The following is a 22,006-nucleotide window of genomic DNA, read 5'->3' as shown; positions in this document are numbered from 1 at the left end:
CCTTAGATAATATTTCTAATATTTCTAAGAGATTGAAGGGGAACCAAGAGATGGAAACAGAATAATTACAATTCAGAGAATGAGTATAGGACTTTCTCTCTCTCTCAGTGTGTGTGTGTGCGTGTGCATATGACCTTCCAAAGGATCTTTTTAAAAACTTGCCGCCACTTATTTGTGTATGATCTTCCTGTGGTTTTTTTTTTTTTTTTCCAGAAGTTGTCCAAAAACTTTTAATTTCCCTCTTTTAGATGTTTTCAGTGTCGGCTTCTGGGTGTCCTGGGAGAGATCCCACTGTGGAAAAGTTAACACCATCTCAGGTGGCGTTATTTTTCTGTGGAAAAAAATTCCTCAGTTAAAAAAAGGAAAGACTTCTTGCGCCTCTGACCTTCTTAACTTACCTCACTTAAAAGAAGGTGGTAGTGTCTGTGCAGAAGGCAATGAATTCAAGGCACAGCTTTGGCTTTTGTGATGAAAAGCTGCACAAGACAAGAGATCTGCTTTGCAGTCTGTGATATATGACAGGATTGCCCTTTGGTAGCAGCAGTTTGGCTGGGTAGCAAAACAACTTTATTTATTTATTTACATACATTTATATTGTCCATAAAAGGGATGTGGTGACTCAGTGGCTAAGATGCTAAGCTTGTCGATCAACAGGTCGGCAGTTCAGCGGTTCAAATCCCTGGTGCTGCGTGACGGGGTGAGCTCCCGTTACTTGCCTCAGCTTCTGCCAACCTAGCAATTTGAAAGCACGTAAAAAATGCAAGTAGAAAAATAGGGACCACCTTTGGTGGGAAGGTAACAGTGTTCGTGCGCCTTTGGCGTTGAGTCATGCCGGCCACATGACCACAGAGACATCTTCAGACAGCACTGGCTTTTCGGCTTTGAAACGGAGATGAGCACCGCCCCCTAGAGTCGGGAACGACTAGCACATATGTGTGAGGGGAACCTTTACTTTTTTATATTGTCCATATTGCCAGACTCCAAGTAGTATACGAAGGGGACAAAGGGCAGGCAGGCAGGAGCAGCCCTGGGGAGTGGGGCATGTTCAGAGAGGCTTACCACAGCAAGGTGAATTTGTCAACGTTAGTAGAATTGGTATTAAAGATGGGAAAACCACAGGAATGTTGCTAGAAATCTAGTAGCTAACATGTGGTATGTTGCAGAATGAATGTCAAAAGAAACAAAATGGTAGAATCCAAGGGTTAGAAAGGCTCTTGGCCACTTTTTAGTCCACCTCCCCAGGACAGGAACCTCTTCAAACACCATCTTTGCGCAAAAGAAGCTGCTCGTTGGAGGGGTGTGTGTGTGTGACTACAAATGCAAGCAACCGCTGTGAGATTTAACAAGGAAAAACTGAATTGCAAGGAAAATACATGAAGGAAGAGGTGGAGTTGAGTGTTTACTGGCCAGATGCCCTTCCTGTCACCCATGGTATATAGTTATATTCAGCAGATATATTCTCATCCTGCCCAGAGACAGAAATATCTGCCTCTACCTAGGATCGAACTCACAGCCTCCTGATTGTGAGGCGAGCACGCCACCTCTAGGTCACTGCACCTCATGCAACAGACACTAATGCTTGGTGCTTATTCTTTGTCTGTGTTGTAACTTTGCTTGCTCTTCCCTCTTTCTTATTAGTTTTCTTATTTCTAAGAATTAATGCCTTGGAATTCCAGTGGCTCGGGAGGACTTTGTCCACAAGGCCCCTCAGCAAATAGCATTACAATTCACATCCTGCATATTTTCAAAGGCGGGATGTTTAAATTTATCTTTAATTTACAAACATTAACCTAGATTCTGTAAACCTGACTATGTGGAAGTAGCACTTTACTTTGTTATACAGTAGTGGCCAAAATTGTGGAAACCTTTTGGGAAAAGTGTATTTTCTAAAACTAGCTAATAACACCACTTTTTTTGTGGAGTAGTACCATAAAATTATATATCAATGGAAAGATAATTTAATCAAGAATGTAATGCAATAATTTTTATGTAGCATTTGCTATTAGAATAGCAGTTACAGTATAAAGAAGAAAAGTAAAACACATAGAGATATACAAAAATTATCACCATGTCAGTTAATACTTAGTTGGGTAACCTTTAGCATGAATTACGGCCTTACAACGTCTTCCCAGGGAGTGAACCAAGTCTTTTAGTTCTGCAGCTGTTATAATGAGAAACCAAGATTGAATGATTGCTTCTATTAAATGGGTTTTATTGCTGGGTGGCTTCTGACTAACAAGTTTCTTTAGTCGGCTCCATAGATTTTCAATTGGGTTAAGGTCTGGGGCTATTCCCAGGCCATTCCAGCAGTGGAATAGGATTATCTTGAAACTCCAAAAAAAAAGTGGTGTTATTAGCTATCAAAACTCAAAAATACACTTTTCCCAGAAGGTTTCCACAATTTTGGCCACTACTGTACCTGTGCTCACACTGAAGGCCCCACTACTTTTGGTGATAGAGTGTAGGTTGCAAGATGCTCTAAGTTTGGGAGCTGACAAAATTACACGGATATACATGTTCAATCAATCAATCAATCATTAAAATGGTTCATAGTCCCAACCAGGGTCACAGGGAATAGGAGACATATTCCTCCTGCTAAGGGACCTCAAATGTTGGGTTAATGTGCCTCTCGTGCCATCTTCCCTGTCTCTGTATCCAGCTCTATTATTTCAATTAACTGTCTAAAGTTGGAAATCTAATGTTGTGCTGTTTGTAAGATTTGAATCTGTTCATGGTACCGGTGCTAAAATTTTCCCTTCTCATGTACTTTAACAATTAAACAGCCTTCACTGAGGCCAGGACCTGAACTCACAGAATCGGAAAAGAACTATGTGGTAAGGTCACCCCAGAGTCCTGTCTGCCAGCCGCATTTGCACATAGTTGTCCTCTGAGCCCTCTGCAATGGCCAGCACAACTGAGCTGAGCAAGGTTTTGAGTGTGTGTTTGTCAGCTATGCACGAGGGTTTCCACGTGTCCAGGTCTTTAGACTGTTTTTTACAACATAAAGGCCAAAACACAAATGACCGTACAAATAAAAAAAAAAAAAGGAGAAATCCAACTAGTTGTACTTAAAAGCCCCGCATTTGTAGAAGCCACAGTTGGGGTTTGAGTTTCTATCATTTGGTGGCTCAGTGAATGCAGAGTCTCTCAAAGTTGGCTACAAATAAAGAAAAACAAACAAACAAACAAAAAAAAAAACGCAGTCTGAGATATATTGCGTTGTTAGAAAACTTAAATTGCATGCCAGAGGCAAAAATTTCATACCCAGATTTGAATTTTTAAATGTGAGATGCTTCCTGACTAATTGCAATCTCTTTTGCTGCTGTGTTATAAAATTTTAAAACTAAATACTCAATTCTTCTGTATCTTGCCTGTTTTTCTATGCTTACAACCTGGATTTCTTCTACACATTCCTACTTGGATTATATTTCTGGATCTACCACTCTGTTGTCTGGCTGGACATGCTAAATGCTTCCTCTGGACTGTCCCATGTCGTCCTGACTCTCCCACATTTCCTGTTTTCGTCATTCTGTTCCCACCCGGGATGGCTATTATGTCCTGTCACTGTTATCCAGGAAGTTGTTTGCAATGAGATCTTAAACATTGCTGAAAAATCTGTTCATTACTGCAGCACTCTTTCTCAGCCTGTCTTTTGTCATAAGGGGCCGTTTAGTGACAATAAATCATCTTTCATCATTTCTCAGCAACCACAAGTCCTGCCATTAGAAACTGGCCTGGACCGGAATCATGCCACACGAGAACTGTAAGTTTGCCTGGACTGTAGATTTGGTGGATTATTTTCATTTTTTTAAAGAATAAAATTCCTGGTCAAGGAATTTGGGGTTATATTAATTTTAGATTGCAGTTTGAGTAATATAGTTAGTTGTCCCAGTTCTAGACAGAGGTGGGGATTCAGCCGGTTCGTACCTGTTTGGGCGAACCTAGTAGTTGTGATCTGCGGGTGGGCCTGCCCCGGCTCTATGCCATCCTATTTAGCTGTTTTTTTTAAGCCGTGCGCATGTGTGCAAGCGTTAACGAAGCGCATGTGCAGAAGGGTGCACACATGTGTGGAAGGCAAAGCGAGCGCATGTGACTCACATTTTCAGTGCTGGGGCGAACCGGTGGTTAAATTACTGTTTTCCTGAAAATAAGACCCTGTCTTATATTTTTTTGAACCCTGAAATAAGTGGTTGGCCTTATTTTCGGGGCGTTCTTATTATTTTGGGGTGCGTGGAGCAAGATGGGGCTCTCCTTACCTGATTTCCAGCTCTGTGTTTAAATATTTGCGGGGAGGTCTTATTTTCAGGAGGAGGCTTATTTTAGCACATGTGCTCAAAAGCCTGATTGGGCTTATTATCAGGGGAAGTCTTATTTTTGGGGAAACAGGGTATGTGAAGCCCACCTCTGGTTCTAGGAAAGTTTTAGAGGAAATTTTATCCCAGAAAAATGTCCTGCAATTAGTGATGTAGCCACTCATAGCTGCTGGCGATGAGTTTGAAGGATCCTCCCTTCCTTGTTGAGAATCTTAGATAACTTGGAAAAACCACCATCTTGCTTTGAGGTCACACTGGCAGGCCACAGGATGAGTTTTCCATAGTCTCTGTATATACATGTAAAAATTAAAGGCCATTTAGAATAGTTTTTAGTATGTTTTGTGCCTTATTACCTCTTTTGCTCTGTACCCGAAGAAGCATAGCTGGAAAGGCTCACGGTTGCCATTTTTCTCTCCCCTCTCCTCTGTCAACCTTCAGGCTTACCTATCGAGCACTTTACAGCTACATCCCACAGAATGATGATGAGCTGGAGTTAAGAGATGGAGATATCATAGATGTTATGGAAAAGTGTGATGATGGCTGGTTTGTTGGTAAGCAAGTTATCAGCATTTGGCTGTGCAATCCAATCAACATGCACGACATTTCATTCGGATATTAAAAAAATCACATCGCTGTCTTGGGGAACTACATCATTGTAACAGAGGGTAAAAAGGGGATTCGCTGTGAGAGATTGGAAGGTGGAAGTATGACACTACTTCAGAATGGATCTGATTAAGTCATTAGTGAAATTATTTAAAACATTGTCAGGGAAATTTGATCTATAGGGCTGTCCACCAAGGGGAGGTTAAGAAAGTCAAAATGATCCCAACCACATGATCAAAGACTTGGCAACCTTGATACAGTAGTGGCTAAAATTGTGGAAACCTTTTGGGAAAAGTGTATTTTTGAGGTTGATGGCTAATTACACCCCCCCCCTTTTTTTTTGGAGTTTCAAGATAATCCTATTCCACTGATGGAATGGCCTGGGAATAGCCCAGACCTTAACCCAATTGAAAACCTATGAAGCCCACTAAAGAAACTTGTTAGTCAGAAGCCACTTAGCAATAAAATCCAGTTAATAGAAGCAATTCTTCAATTTTGGTTTCACATGATAACAGCTACAGAACTAAAAGACTTTGTTCACTCCATGGGAAGATGTTGTAAGGCCCTAATTCACGCTAAAGGTTACCCAACTAAGTATTAATGGGCGTGGTGATAATTTTTGTATTTCTCATTTTTTCTATGTGTTTCACTTTTCTTCTTTATACTGTCATTGCTATTCTAATAGCAAATCCTTCATAAAAGTTATTGCATTACATTCGTGATTAAATTATCTTCCATTGATATATAATTTCATGGTACTACTCCAAAAAAAAAAAAAAAGTGGTGTTATTAGCTAGTTTTAGAAAATACACTTTTCCCAAAAGGTTTCCACAATTTTGGCCACTCCTGTAATATTATTCACTTCCCCTTGAGATAAGTAAGCACATAGGTAGCCCTCAACTGACTACCATAAAAGAGCCTACCCAGAACGTGTGGAAGTCTTGACAGCTGTTAAGCAAAGAGCCCATGCAACTGCCTCTTGCCTCACGGCCCACTCATCCCCACTCTTCCTGATGTGGTTAGTCAATGAACATGGGGCTGGTTAAGTGAGCCCTCAGGTCTAGGGCAAGGACCTTCTAGCCCTCAGCGTCTTCACAGGCATGGACTGTTTCCCATCCCACCGGCCCCATACCTTCCTCCTCCTCACCCTATGTCACCATTGCACACTTGTTGAAGTTCTTCAGAACTCAGGAAAGAAGGGCAGATTGATCCATTCCTAGGCCATGTGGTACCACCCTAGAAGTGGGTATTTTCTGGGTGGCTGCATTGTAAATGGAAGTCACTTCTGGGATTGTGCTCCACTGTTCAGGAATGGAGCAACCTGCCATCCTTCCCTAATGTGGACTCTGGAGATCTTCAAAAGGTGAAGAGGAGGGAACTGGTGTGGTGGAAACAGGTCCAAAGGCTGTAACTTTGGTCACTAAGGGATTAGTTTCAAGTTGAGGACTTGTATAACATAGCAATTACGTATTTTTAATTTTATATGTTTTATTATTTTATTCGGACCCAAAGCAAACTCATGAAATCACTAGATGTCGATTCAGTTAACCAAGATCATTGATGACAAGCAAGCTAAGGCCTTACCAGTTTAAAATACTGTATTTTTTGGAGTATAAAACACACTTTTCCCCCCTAAAAGAGGGTGAAAATTTGGGTGCATCTTATACACCGAATGTAGGCAAAAACATGAGGCAAGGTGGAGGCGGTGGTCTGTGGCAATCCCTGCAGTCTGGAACAGCTGATTGAGGATATTCCAGGAGACTGATCCACCCACCAGTCAGCTGCTTCAGCTGAATCAGGCTGCAATAATGTGCTGAAGCTCACCTGGCTGTTTGCTATTTGCTGCAAGGACTGTCAGAGTTTGCAGCAGCAATCACATCCAGAAAGCACATACAAGTAACTGATTCAGCAGGATTCAATAACTTCTCTTTATATATAATATAACACATGAAGTAAATATGCAATACCAAAACCAAGTTTCCCAACATGGTAGTAAATACAAGTAAAACACAAGCAGAGGAGAGGAGTTTCAGTTTCAGTTTCAGTGATCAGCACAGCATGCAGCTTTAGTGAGCTAAGCCATGCTCAGGCTCCTTGCTGTCTCCTTCCTTGTTCACACAGCAAATACTGTTTCAGTTTCCAAACAGCCCTCAACTCTCTCACACACTAACAGGACGCTAGCCAGATGAATACCAATGGATGCTGGTAGGCAGAGGCAGAATTTTTTTTTTCTTATTTTCCTCCCCAAAAACTAAGGTGTGTCTTATACTCTGAAAAATACAATAACTTCCCCACGGATCCCACTGTGATCTATCTTATCTGGATTTTTTTTCTATCTTTTTTTTTCCACAAATAGGCACATCAAGGAGAACCCAACAGTTTGGGACTTTCCCAGGAAACTACGTGAAACTGCTATCCCTTTAGAAGCCATGGGCAACCTCTTCGTCTCGTCTGGAGGAGGACCTGTGACCTTTCTAAAACAATCCTTGGGAAAGAGAAGTTTTGAAGGGAGTAGTAGTCGACAGTAGGAGTGCACATGGAACGTGGTGAAAATGCTGGAGTTGTGCTGCAAAGGTCCTGCCTCCTTTTTTTGAACGCGCACGGAGGAGAGGAGACAGGATGATACGCCGTGGTACTCTGCTGTGTTTGTTTCTGTTTTTTATTCAGCTACGGGGAAATAACAGAAGGAAACAAGGCAGAGTTTCTGCTGGACCGAGGAGAGAAAAGGAGGGAGATTGGCAGGAGCAGGGAGTGTAGACTGCTTAAACATCCTGCAGCTTTTGTTTGCTCTTTATAGGAAAGGCCAAGTTGTCAGCATTCATGGAGCTCCTCCTCTCCCAAGGACATTAAAAAAAACCCAGAAGGAATTGTAGTCCAGCAGCATCTGGAAGGCCAGGCCTACCTACGCTTGTTCTAGCGCTTGACGGATTCCAAACTGGACAGCTAGAACAAAGGAAGATGGAATAGATGTTGGCCGCCATAGTCTATTCGGATTTATTCTGCAAAATATTCCTGAACGTGCCTTTCTAGAACTGATAATATATGTAATTTCTGGCTGCATCTATTTTTTTTTTTTTTTAAATAAACTAGAAATCGGTCAAACTTAAACTGTGCACACTTGATTGGGGAATAAACCCCATTGAATTGATTTGACAGTTTCCCGTTATTGGACTTTTATTTCTATTTTTTTATAGTCATTTTGATGGTGAATTGCATAATGATACACTAAAATAAACCTTGTTTCTGCTGTGTTTTTTTTTTTTTAATTTTATTATTATAGTTTATCCTTAATAGCAGGAGATTTTACATTCAGCATACTTTCTTTCTCTCATACATTAGTCTCTAGAACAGACGGGTTTAGTTTTCTTCATCCCGAGATCAGCCAAAAACATCAACTGAAGTGCTTTAATACTATGATTGTAGATATGTATATTCCCTTTGTAAAAACGTACAAATCCTATATTGCAAATTGAAATATAAAGCAGAGTCTTTTAAAAAAACAGTTTGAGGAGGACGCTTCCATTTTATTTATTATCACACTAAATAAATTAGTACTTGGGCTACAAAACGCTGTTTTTCAACAGAATTAGCATCATTGCTTCAATTGCACTAAAATGGCTTAGTGCGTTAAGCAGTTTTGTGCTGAGGCTTCTAGAATGCCATCCATTTCTAGGCTTGAAGCAGCTGTGGGCAGCCTTAACAGCTGACGTCACTTGGGGAGTTTTGAGACCACTCAGACGGGCTGCCTGCCATGGGAAGGTTGTCAGTTCCCAAAATACATGTAAGTGGCACGGCTAACCACAAAACAACCCCTTTACTACAAGGCGAACAAGCGCTTCAGGCTTGCCAACCATCCTAGTGGGTTGCAAAGATATTGCTACAGCTCAAGTTTCCTATTTATTTTATTTAGTAATATATTAAAAAAAGAGGTGTAGTCTACCCTGTTTTAAGGGATATTTGAATATTTTTATTTTAGAATTGGCAGTAAAGTTAGAGAATTGAACAATTTTATTTTGCAAATATCTCAATATTGGTAGCATGTAACTAATCACAATAGCATTTTTAATTACTATATATTTATATTGCCGCTGACATAGTTCTAAACAAAAGAAGTTACTGTCCGTTTTATTTTACAGAGGATTATTTACAGTTAACAAATGGAAATGTTTAAAGCATGTTTCTTTGTGTAAAATGTTAAATAAATATTAACCCAACACGAAATGGTAAAGTCTGCCCTGTTTTCCTTAGATGGTATTTGAGAGATTGTCCCAGTCTGATGAATGTTTCTGAATGTGATTGGGAGCAGAGTTCAAGTCTTGTCTAAAGCTTACTATGCTGAAGTGGCGAGCAGATTTGTGGGAAGAGAAAATTAAGAATAGCCACGTTTCCTCCCATCAACAATGCCTGCCTTGGGGATTTCCTACATCATTGTCCCAGGAATGCAGGTCAGGAAGAGTCCTCAGGCGGCTGCAAGAGGTGCTGCGCAGTTGGGGAGAATGTGCAAGATTGGGGGTGCACAAAAGGTGGCATGTGGATCGGGGTGTGTGTGCAAAGGGGTGCACAAGAGGTGTTGCACAAGTTGGTGTGTAAGGGGTGTGGTGCAGGTCAGGAAGGGTGTGCACAAGAGCTGCCACAGGTGAAGGGCAGATGAGTGTAAGAGCTGGTGTAAGTCAAGGCAAGTGCGTACACGTGCAGTGTGGGTCAGTGAGGGTGGGCAGGAGTCTTTCATGGTCAGGAAGGGTCCCCGGAGTGTGTGGAACATGTTACAGTTTGGGAATTGGGCATAGGAGCACAAAAGGTGCTTTGGGGGTCAGGGAGAGCATGCAGGAGTGTGGCGTTGGCTGGAAAGGGTACAAAGGTGTGCAAAAAGGTATGACGTAAGGGAGAATATGTAAAGGTGCAACATGAGTTGGGATGCATGTGGGGTCAGAAGGGGTGACTGGTGCATGGTGTGTGCACAAGAGGCTGCACAGGTTGGGGAGGGCATGTAGATATGGCGTAGGTCGGGGAAGGTGGTAGAGGTGTATGGATCAGGACAGGTGCATGGTGGAGAGCAAGGGGTGCATGTGGAGAGTGCACGGGAGTATGGTGAAAGGCTGGAGTGGTGCTGGGTGCGTGAAGGGTGCCATGCAGATTGGGAATGGTATCGGACAGGTGCTCTGGGAGTTAGGGAGGGCACTCGGGAGTGTAGTACAAGGCAGAAAAGGTGCACAGGTTGTGCGAGAAGTGCCATGGGAATCAGAAGATGCAGGGTGGATCACGACGGGTATGTGGGAGATGCCTCACAGGTCAGGAAGGGTGCACTGGTGCAGTATAGATTGGGAAGTGTGCACATGACAATGCAAGGTGTTGAGTGCAGATGGGGGTTGCCAACTACCTCACACTTGCACTTCAATATCAGCTGCCGTGAACTCAAGGGGGGCTGGATGGGAGGGGGGGATGCTTCGAGGGCAACAAAACTTCACTGTATCGCTCCGATGGGCTTCAAGGACAACTGGCTGGGAATGCAGCTGTGCACCGAACCTAAGCCCAAAGTCCCTGTTCTAAAAACATCTTGTTTGAATTTGGGCATGGGGGAGGGCAGTGATAGGGGGCAACTAAGGGAGGGAAATGTTAGACTTGGGGATTTTGGTGCGCAATTCTCAGTTCTGGCTATGAATTCACTTGACTTCTAGTAAACCATGCTTTTCTCAATAAATGGAGTTGTTACTGAGCTTCAAGCTGAGACAGATCTGACAGGCACGGCATGTGTCGTATAGGTTTTGATGAATGGCTGGCAGTTTGAGTGCAGAGGGAGGGAAATTTACCCAAGCAATTTACGATTTTCCTGTTCTGACCTAGGCTTTCTGATACAGTAAAAAGCATGCAATTAGTCCCAAACCCCCTTTTTTAAATTTTAACGGCTGTGAATTCCTTTCATTCATAGCATGTGCTGAATCACCAAGAGTTTATAAATAGTCCAACAGAAGTCTGCCACAGTCCTTCCGATAAGGCTGGTAAACACCCACCTTTATCTTCTTTGACACGCTGCCAGACCTAATTAGCAATTATCTTGGCAAGACCACATGGAAACACAGTCAAAAACTGAGCTTCAAAGTACAAACCGACACCATCCACAATGTTGCTTCCTGCAAAGGCCCACGTGCCTTTGCTCTTCTTTTATGTCTTATGGGAAGGCCCAATCATCTCCAAGCCTTACTTCCGAGTCGTTCCTTTTGTTTTAACTGTTCTTACCTTCTCTTCTGGCCGCTCTGTGCACGCACGCACTAGGAACAGGCTCCCCTTTTCTGAAGAAGTCTCTTCTGTTTTCCTTAAAAAAGAAACCCATTTCTTTTTCCATTATTTGAATGAATTCTTTATCTTTTAGTATTGCTCGATTCAACATCCATCTTTTTTTTTCCTTTGGCCTTTCCATTTTATTTTTATTGGATTATGATCTGCCCATATGTTTGTTTTAATTTCTATCTCTTGTACATTTGCTCTTAATTCTGGAGTCAGACATATCATATCAATTCTTGACCATGATTGAGGTCTATCTGTGCAGATTATTAACACTGATTACTATTTGGACTTTTATTAACATGACTTGATTTAATAATCTAAAAATGACAAAGTATTTACATAAGATCTAAATATTCGAACTCAATCTGAAAGTGAGAGCTAGAACATATTAAAGTGTTTAGCTAACTAGTTTAGATTTATATTCCAATTATGAATACTGTAATCATCCAAATACAAGCTCTAGTTTACATATATTTATTCAGCTGGAATGGAAGTATTACTTTATTATAATATAAACGTAACATTTATTTAAATATTTAAAATATAATATATATTATTGGTAGCAAAACAGAAGCATACGAAGAATGTTATTTATATTTTATTTCCTAGTCCAAGTGTTTGAATTTGTTTTTTAGATATCTGCCAATTGCAGGTTTTTTTAACTGATGTTAAACTAGCATTTTTTTCTATAACCAGAACTATAGTTAAAGATAATACATAATAAGAAATAATTTAATTATGTTTATTCTTCATTATTTAAATTTTCTTTGAATTGTGCTCTAACACTTTCACGGGAACTCTGGGGAGGGGAAAAAGATTGACATTAAATGAAAAACCATTACATAGTCACCATTGCACAGACACACTTGCAGCCATTGTGAATGACTGCCCAGGCATGCACATCTTTCACAAATGTGCCACAGAATGTGAAAAACACACAATGACAACAGGGCTTGATAAAGTCCTTTTAATGGAAAATGTAAAACCCCTTTCAACTTTTGATGTACAAAGCATGTTTAACACTTGCACTTTTAACAAATTAAAGCAAGCCAATGTTTTAAAAAAATACATTATTGAATGTATATATGTATATATTTACATAGCATATTAAGTTTTATATTTAGCTTTAAAAGTTCACATAAATTTTACCAAAATGAGACAAATTTTAAATAAATTACACATTTTTGAAAATGTTTAATTGTACACTGAATAGCTTCAATAAAATACTGAAGTGTCTGTAGCATATATTTCATATATTTTTATGATACAAAGTTTACAGTTATTTGGCAGTAATTTTCAGATCATGACATGACTGCTGTGCGGATTCAGCAATATCTCAATTGCAGGCAATAGCTGGTGTTTGTATCCTACTCTCACAGTTAACTGTCTCAATGCAGTGAAAAATATCCAAGTTATTTTAAACAAACTGTACAAATCACATTTACATTTGATCAACAATAGAGCATAGAATTCTGTAGTTTTTTTTTTCCAAAAATAAATACATCTTAAACTTTTGACAAGTTTGAAAAATTCATTTACACTATAATACATAACAGCTCGGTGCTGTTTAGAGTTTCCCATTTCAAAAAAGCTCAAGTTAAATTCAAAAGCACTGAAAGAAGAGCCTATTTTGTTGCAGTGTCAGTAGCAAGTAAATATAAGAAACATATTTTCTTGGCACTGATAGTTCGTGCAGCTTATATTAGTGAAGACACTCTTTATCGTAAAGAAAAATACGATCGGTTATTTTCTTCTGAGCCCAAGGAGGGAACCCATACATTTTAATTTTCTTCAATATCTTCAATTTCATGTTCATGAGTTTTCAGAGCTCTTACCATTTCCTTAACTGCGTGACATAATATATTTTTTATCTGTAAGAAAATCAAGGAAGAAATGAATGTTTGAAAAAAAGACAGTGAAGGGAAGAGATGGGCTGGTTCATATAAATTCCTCAACTGCTTCTGTGCTTAACTCTGCTCTTCTCAAGGACAGAATAATATGTACAGCCATGACTTTGGCTCTCTCTGTATGGACTATTAGAGGCCAGGAAGGAGACAGTCCAGGCTGCCTCCCTAGAAACACAAGGGGAAGGATATGTATTCTTTAGATCAAGGGTGTCAAACTCAAGGTCCGGCCGCTGGATACGACCCATGGGGTACTTAGGTCTGACCCGTGGGGTCGCCCTGGAAACAGCGAAGACCCGGCCTGTGGTGCTTTTGCCGGTGAAAAACGGGCTCCTGAGCTCAGTTTTTGGCTGCCATGGCCTCCTGCAACCCTCTGCCAGTGAAAATGCATGTGGTGCTCCTGAGCTCCGTTTTCACTGGCAGAGGGTTGCAAGAGGCTGTGGCAGCCGAAAATGGAGCTCGGGAGCCTGTTTTCACTGGCAGAACACTCGGGCCACCCCAGGCGCCCCTGACAGGAGTGACGTCGAGCTGGCCATGCTGCCTCCCCCCCCCCCCCCCGGTCAAACACAGCCCTGATGTGGCCCTCAATGAAATCGAGTTTGACTCCCCTGTTCTAGATTAATTTAAATACAGGTAGTCCTTGACATACAACCATTCATTTAGTGACTGTTCGATGCTATAATGGCACTGAAAAAGTGACTTATGACCTGTTTTTGTACTTAACGACCATCGCAGCACAGTTACACAATCATAGTTCAGACGCTTGGCAACTGACGTGTATTTCCCAAAGTTATAGCATCCTGTCATTTGCAACCTTCCCAGCCAGCTTCTGACAAGCAAAGTCAATGGGGAAGCCAGATTTACTTACTACATGAGTGATTCACTTAAACTGACCTGACCTAAGTTTTTTCCCCTTTTTAAATGGAAATTTTAAATTTGGTTTTAAATTATTGGGGTTTTAAAATTCAGCCAAATTATTTAATCTGTTTTATTCTATTTTAAATTTTGTATTTATATGTTTTATTCTATTGCTGTTCACCGCCCTGAGTCCTTCGGGAGTAGGGCGGTATACAAATTTAATAAAATGAAATGAAACAACCATGGCAAAAAAAGGTTGTAATATCAGCGTGACTGCACTTAAGTCATTCATGTTCCATTAGCAATGGAAATTCTGGTGCCAATTTTAAGTCAGGACTACCTGTACAAGCAATATAGAGGTATGCCTGGTGTCATCTCAGATTCAGAGAGAGTATTAGAGAAGGGCAACATTTCACCAGAAACTGAATTATGACAAGCATTAATCTGTTACCTGCAGCTTATCATCATAGTTGATTTCTTCTTTTGAGAGCCTAAGTTCTTGTGTTAAATGAAAAGATTGTGTAAGATGTTCTGGGGATACAAAGTCTTCTGTTACTTGAATACAGCTGTGAAAATTTTGCACCTGAGCAAAAAATGAAAAAAGAAAAAAAATCCAATTATTATTGGAAAGTTTATATAAATTGATTGAAAAGGAAATGTAACAGAATTTTCTGGCACAAAATTTACACTTGGATATTATGCCTCTATAAAATGTAACATGCTGTAATTTATTTCCATTTTTATTTTAGCAAATAGCCTAACAAAGGTATTTCTTTGATCAACAAATTGTAATAAAATTTAACTGACAAACCCAAACAAAGCATCTTGAAATATAATAAAAAATAAGATTTTATTTAGCAGTATAATGATTGAATGAAAGCCATATAGGAAATACATAGCAGTAAAGACACCAGCTTTAAAAATAGCACAATTCAGACTAGCAGTGACGAATTGGAATTTCTATCTTTAAAGATGTATTTTTAAAAAAGAAATTCAAACTTTATTTTGTAATATAAAAAAGAAAAGTGATCAGGGCCAGGCCAGATGGCTGCATAGTGTCAGAGAACTTCCAGCATATGCGGAGGTGACGCTGTGGTTAGAGTGCAGTACTGCAGGCTATTTCAGGTGACTACTAGCTGCAATTCGGCAGTTCAAATTTCACCGGCTCAAGGTTGACTCAGCCTTCCATCTTTCCGAGGTGGGTAAAATGAGGACCCAGATTGTTGGGGGCAAATTGCTGACTCTGTAAACCGCTTAGAGAGGGCTGTAAAAGCACTATGAAGTGGTATATGAGCCTAGTGCTATTGCTATTTCTATGCCCCTTCTTAATTTGTGATTTATGGGTTTGAAGATTAAAAAGGGTAGTTTATGGAAAAGAAGGAAATTATGATGTAATCTTAGAGAGGGGGTAAAATATAAATGCATTTATAACTGTTTTCCTTTCAAATTAGAAGCTTGTCAGAACCACCACCTAATTTATCCTTAGCTCAGTATTAAATCAAAGAAGGCAAACAAGAAAATATTTTGCATTTTTTAAAAAAACTTAAACCCCAATCTTTGAGACAATGCCTAATGCATTAAAATTAATAATAATTAATAATTTGGAATAATAATATGCCAAACAATCAAACCAAAACCTTATTGATCTTCGGCCAAGTCAGTGAAATCCTAGAACAGGATTTAGCAACATCAATATCAAAAGCACTTAAGAGTCTATGGAGATTCTCAGTCATCCAGGTCATGGTTGTCCCAAAGATGCTTTTTCAGGAGGCAACTGGACTTTCTTGTTTTTTCTTTGAAAAAGCACCTTTGGGACAACCATGACCTGGATGACTGAGAATCACCATAGACTTTTGGCCATGCACTTTGGGATGAAGACCCTTTGAATGGTGTGGGGGTATGAATGGATTTCCCAAAAATTGCAGACTACAGGAACCATTTGCACTACTCAGGTGACCCAGAGGACACAGCTAAACCTCCAAGTGCTTCAACAACCCTCTTAAAAGGATGCAGATGACCATCTGTCTGCAAGGAATATAAAGCCTTCCATTCCCCACCATCCAGTCAGAGCTGAAGAAGCTTCTTGGATGAGAAGCGAAACGTCTTCAAAAGAAAAACCAAGAAAGTCCAGTTGCCTCCTGAAAAAGCACCTTTGGGACAATAGTACTTAGACTTATATACCACTTTACAGCCCTCCCTGAGCGGTTTACAGAGTCAGCCTATTGCCCCCAACAATCTGGCTCTTCATTTTACAGACCTCAGAAGGATGGAAGGCTGAGTCAACCTTGAACCGGTGAGACTTGAATTGCCAAACTGCCGTCAGCTGGCAGTCAGCAAGTAGCCTGCAGTATTGCATTCTAACCACTGCGCCACCACAGAAAATAAACATTTCTGTTTATTTTCTCTTCATTTCAATTTTTTTTAGATTAAAATAACATGTTACATATAGCTTTACCTGGTGCAGAGCTCCTGCTGGTAAAACCACAGCATCACCAAGAAACTGGATGAGAGTACAGGTTTTTACTCCATATTCTTTAAACAGTCTTTGGCGGAGCTTTTTGTTTACATACCAACTCTGATCACGTATTGGATCATGCTCTGGTAATACATCTAAACCTTGTTCCTTTGCAACCTGCAATACATTTGAAAAAAAAAATGATTTGTGATGATTAAGGAAGGAGTATAAATAAATACACATCAGTGACAATTCTGATTTCAAGATAAATTTACCTTCTTTTGTGCGGCTGCATTAATCTTTGTGCTATCAATTTGAAAGGGTTATTCTTTCTTTCTGTATATGCATGTTGTTGCACAAGATGTGTGAAGGCGTGTGTCTTCTGTCTTAGTTCTCCTCAAACCCCATCTCTAGTGCTTATAGTATAGTATAGTATAGTATAGTATAGTATAGTATAGTATAGTATAGCATAGCATAGCATAGCATAGCATAGCATAGCATAGCATAGCATAGCGTTTATTGCAGGGGTGAAATCCAGCAGGTTCTGACAGGTTCTGGAGAACTGGTAGTGGAAATTTTGAGTAGTTTGGAGAACCGGCAAATACCACCTCTGGCTGGCCCCAGGAGTGGGGAGGGAATGGAGATTTTGCAGTATCTTTCCTCTGCCACGCCCACCAAGCCACACAATGCCCACAGAACTGGTAGTAAAAAAATTTGAATTTCACCACTGCTTTATTGTGATTGTACATCATATATACAACGAAATTGGTTTAGCCTCTCTGGTGCAATCCATAACAGAAAATACAAAACAACATAAATAGTATAGAGAATAATCCCTATCCAATAATTGGGAAAAAAAGACTAGTCATATGTTTCCATATATGCGTGGAGTGATTGTGATTGTGTTTAAGAGTCTGACAGCCCATGGGTAGAAGCCGTTTTTAAATCTGTTTGTCTGCTGACTATGCTTTGATGTCTTCTACCCAAAGGTAGAAGTGAGAAGAGACTGGCCAGGGTGTGAATCATCCCTAAGTATCTTCCTTACTCTGCTGAAACAGCGAGACCTGGAGATGTCATCTAGTGGTGTTAGAGGGCAACCAATGGTTTCTTGTGCCAAATTGATCACTCCCTGTAGTGCCTTCCTGTCTGCAGCTGTTAGACCAGCATACCATACTGTTATACGATATTTAAGGACGCTTTCTATCCTAGACTGATAGAAAGAAGTTATCAGCCATTGTTCCACCTGATTTTTCTGCAGGACTCTAAGGAAATGAAGTCTCTGTTGAGCCTTACTAACCACCAGGGACGTATTGTTTTTCCAGGTGAGATCTTGACTAATGAGCACTCCCAAGAATTTAAAAGAGGAAACCCTCTCCACATGCCCCCACCCCACCCCCGATACACAGTGGAGCAGGTTCCTCTCTGTGCTTCTGGAAATCTAGCACGATCTCCTTTGTCTTGCTAGTATTTAGATCTAAGTTGTTTTTTGAACACCATATGGATACCTTCTGGACTTCTTCCCTGTATGCGGATTAGTCCCCAGCACTGTTGTGTCGTCTGCAAACTTTATTATGGTGTTAGATGGATTCGAGGATAAACAGTCCTATGTATACAGCCCGTATAGGAAGGGGCTGAGCACACAGCCCTGAGGGGAGCCTGTGCTTAACTTCAGGGTGGAAGATGTCAGAGACCCAACCCTGACTGTTTGTGGACGGTCCGTCAGGAAGTCTTTGATCCAGTCACAAATAAGGGGAGGGAAATTCATAGTGTATGTGTAAATTAGTTAATTGAGAGAAGAATTAATGTCCTAGTACACTGACTCAAGCACTGAGTCAGATGGCACTCCTGACACATCGATTTCAGAAGTCATGAAAGTACTTCTGTGTTGCAACTTCTTCTCCCCTGTAAAAATGGGATTGGATTGCATAGGCAAAAACCTGCTTCCCTACTTTGTATGTGTAAACTTCACTATTAATTAAATCAGTGGCCCCCAACCTTTTGGACACTAGGGACCAGTTCCATGGAGAAAGGTTTTTCCGCAGACCGGGGGAGGGCATGATTTTGCATGCTGCCTGCATCCTGCTGATGGGGCTTCGCTTGTTTGCGCAGCCTGGTTGCTAGCATGCTACAGACCAATGCCAGTCCACATATCGGGGGTTGGGGACCCCTGAATTAAGTAACATATAATAATAAATAACATAAAATAATAAAAAACAAAGTTGAGGACTACCTTCACATGTGTAATAATCATATTTATAGGATGTATTTCACATTATGGAATCAATAATACTGACTGCTTCATCTACTATTGTCTAGAAATTGGGCACATACATTGTTAATTAGTTCTGAAACAAAGACTATTTAGTTCTAATATAAAGTATAAATGAATCAAACTAACTTTTTGTAGAAACTCCTTTATTTTGTCGGCATCCTTGTTGGCATAAATATGCCACAAGGCACCTGGCAATTCACTTGAATCCTTCAGTCTTTTTCTTAGCAGATCATCCAAATCTTCTTCTTCAAACTTTTTTAATACCCCTGTGAATTGACAAACGGAGTCACTTTCTACAGATGGACGTTTTGATATATGGCTAATACTATATTATACAAACTACATTCTTCTGTTGAATTTAACCAAAAGATGTTGGAGGGCATCAAATCTTGTCTGATTAAAAATGATAAAGCAACATTTAAAGCATAGATCGAAGTATTTCAAGAGGGGAAAACGTATATAAATTATTTTTCAGTGACTTAAACTTCAGATTTTGCTAATTTTTCCACATGAGCCTTTCTTAGGATTCAAACTATTATTAAAAAACATATTTAAAATGGAGTAATCTCATGACAACTAGAATTTTAAAAATACTATGCTGGGCTGATTTATGCTAAATTTCTAAATTCTACTGCACACATTAATATGGTAACATGTACACGTTCAGGTGTTATTTTTACCTGATTTTGAAGGGACTCCATTCCCCTTTGCTATACCAACACTGACAAGGATGTTCACAATGTCAGATACTTCAATATGAAGATTTGTAGTTCCGACATCATGGTCTTTTGCAGCAGCCACACCTTTTGCAAAAATAAAGTATAAATGTATCAAAGCACATTCTTAACCTGATCTTTATTTTTCATCTATAATAAACGTAATGCCCAAAAAATTGCAACACACTGTAATGTCAAATACATCTATCACGTAAAATGTAGATATAAATAAAAAGCTTTAACTAATTTTATAAATAATAGATGTAATAGTGGCGATCATCAAGATCAGTACAATAATTCATACGTTTGATAAAAGTACCTTTAAGGTCTTCATATTTTCTCAGACAGATAAAATGCTTCTTTATGAAATTATTTTTTTTCACAAGTCAAATATATTCATTATGAAAACCTCAATACATCAAAATGAAGGTTATTTACCATATGCGCTGCATAATCTAGGTCCCAAATCTGGGCGCACAAAAAATTCTGGCAAGTACGAAGCCAAATTAAGTTTCCCCTCTGGGTTACAATATTCAGGTAGCGGTAAACTTTTTAATAAATCTTCATACCTGAAAAAAATAAAGATGGAAGCAACAAAAATATTTAAGAGGAGTACTTCAGAGAAAGACAATTGCTGTGAGCTGCCCAGAGTTGTTAAATATGAGGTGGGCAGCAAATAAATTTCATAAATAAATAAATACCTTGCAGGCATCATGGTCTTGAAATCGTCCCCTGAAGGCAAGTCTTTCAGCTTCAGTACAATGGTTTCTCCATTTTTACTTTTTTGCCGCTCTGAAAATACACAGGTAGGTGGATGGGGTGAGCTATGAAAATGCTTGCAATATTGGATGGTATTTAACTGTATTGTGTTCTGGAATTTATCAAACTCCTCCTGTCTCTCACACTTCCCTCTTTTCTTACCCTCTTTCAAAGGGTTCTGCTCTACCTTCTGAAATCAACTGAGAGTTGCAGGTGAAAAAATAAAATGGCTACTCCTGAGACTCCCAAGTGGAGGGAGCAAGCTGAGGGAGCTCATAGAATAATGGTGCCCAACCTTTGCGGCTTGGAGGCCCAGCGGGGGAGAGGGGGGAAGGGGAACCGGGTCATGTGAGTAGTGGGCTGGCGCACAAATACAAGTGCACACAGCTCGACTGCATTTGCGAGCTAGCCCACCTCTCACACGGCCCAGTTTCAAATAGGCTATGGCCCGTTAGTGGGCCATGGCTTGGGGGTTGGGGACCCGCCATAGACCTTAATTACATACACAAAATGAAACACTTAATTCTTCTAAAACAAAATGCAGCTAACATTAATAACAGTCTAAAATTTTATTTATAACTAATATTTTAAAACTGTGGAAATGCCCATGTTGTTCTCTTTCATATTTAAATTATGATGCATCATAATTTGTGCAAATATTTCCAGAAATTTCCATATATTATAATTACTAAAATTTGTGTATTAGTTTATATTTGACAAGAGGGAATTAAGCTCCTGCAACAGGAATCTCAATTTCTTTTCTGGCAGCTCTTGTATTTTTGAAGAATCAGAGGACTGCAGCCTACAAAAGTAACTTTTTTAAAAAATGTATATTCAAAAAGATAACATTGCCAAACTATTAAGGCTATTTCTGTATTTGCATTATTAATGAATCCAACATATTATTATATGTAACATAATCTTATGTCTAAAATTTAATTAATTTAAAGGTTGAATTATGTTTTCATATCATATTCATATCTATTTTCAATTATATTACATATGCACACAAACATATTTGCATATAATTATTTGAAGGTATGAACAAAACAAAACATACTTGAAATTTCTTCAAAACCATCCCAGAATTCCTTGACATTGCCACTTGCAGTAATGCTATCTTTGCAATTCAGAAGATCAGCTTTGAGATCACCAAAATCTGAACTAATAAAATCTGCTTTCCACAAGCTGGCATTCATTTTTTTGTGGATTCCGGAGACTAATACAAACTGGAAAGCATAATATAAAAACACCAATAAGCGGTAGTATTTGTTTAAAAATTGTGGTATATACACAGGTATTCCTTGACTTACGACCATTCAAAGTTACAACTGCTGCACTCCCCCCAGTGATCATGGGGGTGGGGGGGTGGGTCACATTTCAGGCACTTGGAGACTAGTTTGCAGGTGTGATTGGTTGTAGCATCCTATGGTCCATGACTGCAACTTGTGATCTTTTTTTGCCCATTGGATAGGCTGGATTCACTTAATGACCACATGGTTCACTTAATTAGTTTAACAACTATAGTGACTTGCTTTATGACCATTTTAAAAATAGCTGTGAAATCTATTCCAGTCGTAAGTTGAGAACTACCAGAAAAATTAGTTTTGAAAAGAAATTCATCAAGCAAAAGAACAATAATATAGCTACATTGACTGAGGCAGGGTACAAATAAGTGGTAAGTAAGAAAGAAATGCCTTTTTGGACAGGGGCCAGCCAGCTACACAAGGAAACCCACTAGTTTCCCAGCTGATGGCCTTCAGGAGTACCCATATCAAGGCTAACAGCCCCACAAGTTCCTCAAAATGGTCCAATCTTTTGAAGCCAGCTAAGCTGGTAACCAG

The 22,006-nt window shown here is 39.7% G+C and overlaps 2 protein-coding genes across 59 annotated transcripts in view; one reads left to right on the top strand and one right to left on the bottom strand.

The window, feature by feature from the left end:
* SORBS1 (sorbin and SH3 domain containing 1) overlaps positions 1-9,137 on the top strand; it is a 126,608-nt gene extending 117,471 nt beyond the window's left edge. For 33 of the 50 annotated variants that reach the window (XM_087871840.1, XM_087871822.1, XM_087871844.1 and 30 more), the window contains 4 exons: positions 2,784-2,834; positions 3,576-3,763; positions 4,752-4,864; positions 7,273-9,137. In XM_087871840.1, the coding sequence (XP_087727966.1) occupies positions 2,784-2,834; positions 3,576-3,763; positions 4,752-4,864; positions 7,273-7,340 (420 nt within the window). In that variant the 3' untranslated portion in view covers positions 7,341-9,137. The remainder of the gene's footprint in view (positions 1-2,783; positions 2,835-3,575; positions 3,764-4,751; positions 4,865-7,272) is intronic. The other 17 variants (XM_087871834.1, XM_087871837.1, XM_087871832.1 and 14 more) reach the window with 3 other exon arrangements.
* A 3,014-nt stretch (positions 9,138-12,151) lies between these two features.
* Positions 12,152-22,006, bottom strand: part of JMJD1C (jumonji domain containing 1C) — a 127,020-nt gene continuing 117,165 nt past the window's right edge. For all 9 annotated transcript variants that reach the window (XM_087871806.1, XM_060694951.2, XM_087871807.1 and 6 more), the window contains 8 exons: positions 21,223-21,391; positions 20,105-20,195; positions 19,842-19,972; positions 19,368-19,490; positions 18,814-18,953; positions 16,416-16,592; positions 14,412-14,543; positions 12,152-13,069 (listed from right to left, as the gene is read on the bottom strand). In XM_087871806.1, the coding sequence (XP_087727932.1) occupies positions 12,980-13,069; positions 14,412-14,543; positions 16,416-16,592; positions 18,814-18,953; positions 19,368-19,490; positions 19,842-19,972; positions 20,105-20,195; positions 21,223-21,391 (1,053 nt within the window). In that variant the 3' untranslated portion in view covers positions 12,152-12,979. The remainder of the gene's footprint in view (positions 13,070-14,411; positions 14,544-16,415; positions 16,593-18,813; positions 18,954-19,367; positions 19,491-19,841; positions 19,973-20,104; positions 20,196-21,222; positions 21,392-22,006) is intronic.

Source organism: Pantherophis guttatus, chromosome 6, assembly GCF_059756535.1.
Source record: "Pantherophis guttatus breed Tessera chromosome 6, ASM5975653v1, whole genome shotgun sequence".
NCBI classification, from domain to species: Eukaryota; Metazoa; Chordata; class Lepidosauria; order Squamata; family Colubridae; genus Pantherophis; species Pantherophis guttatus.
The sequence above is the reverse complement of the archived record's forward strand: the minus strand, read 5'-3'. Positions and strand labels throughout refer to the sequence as shown.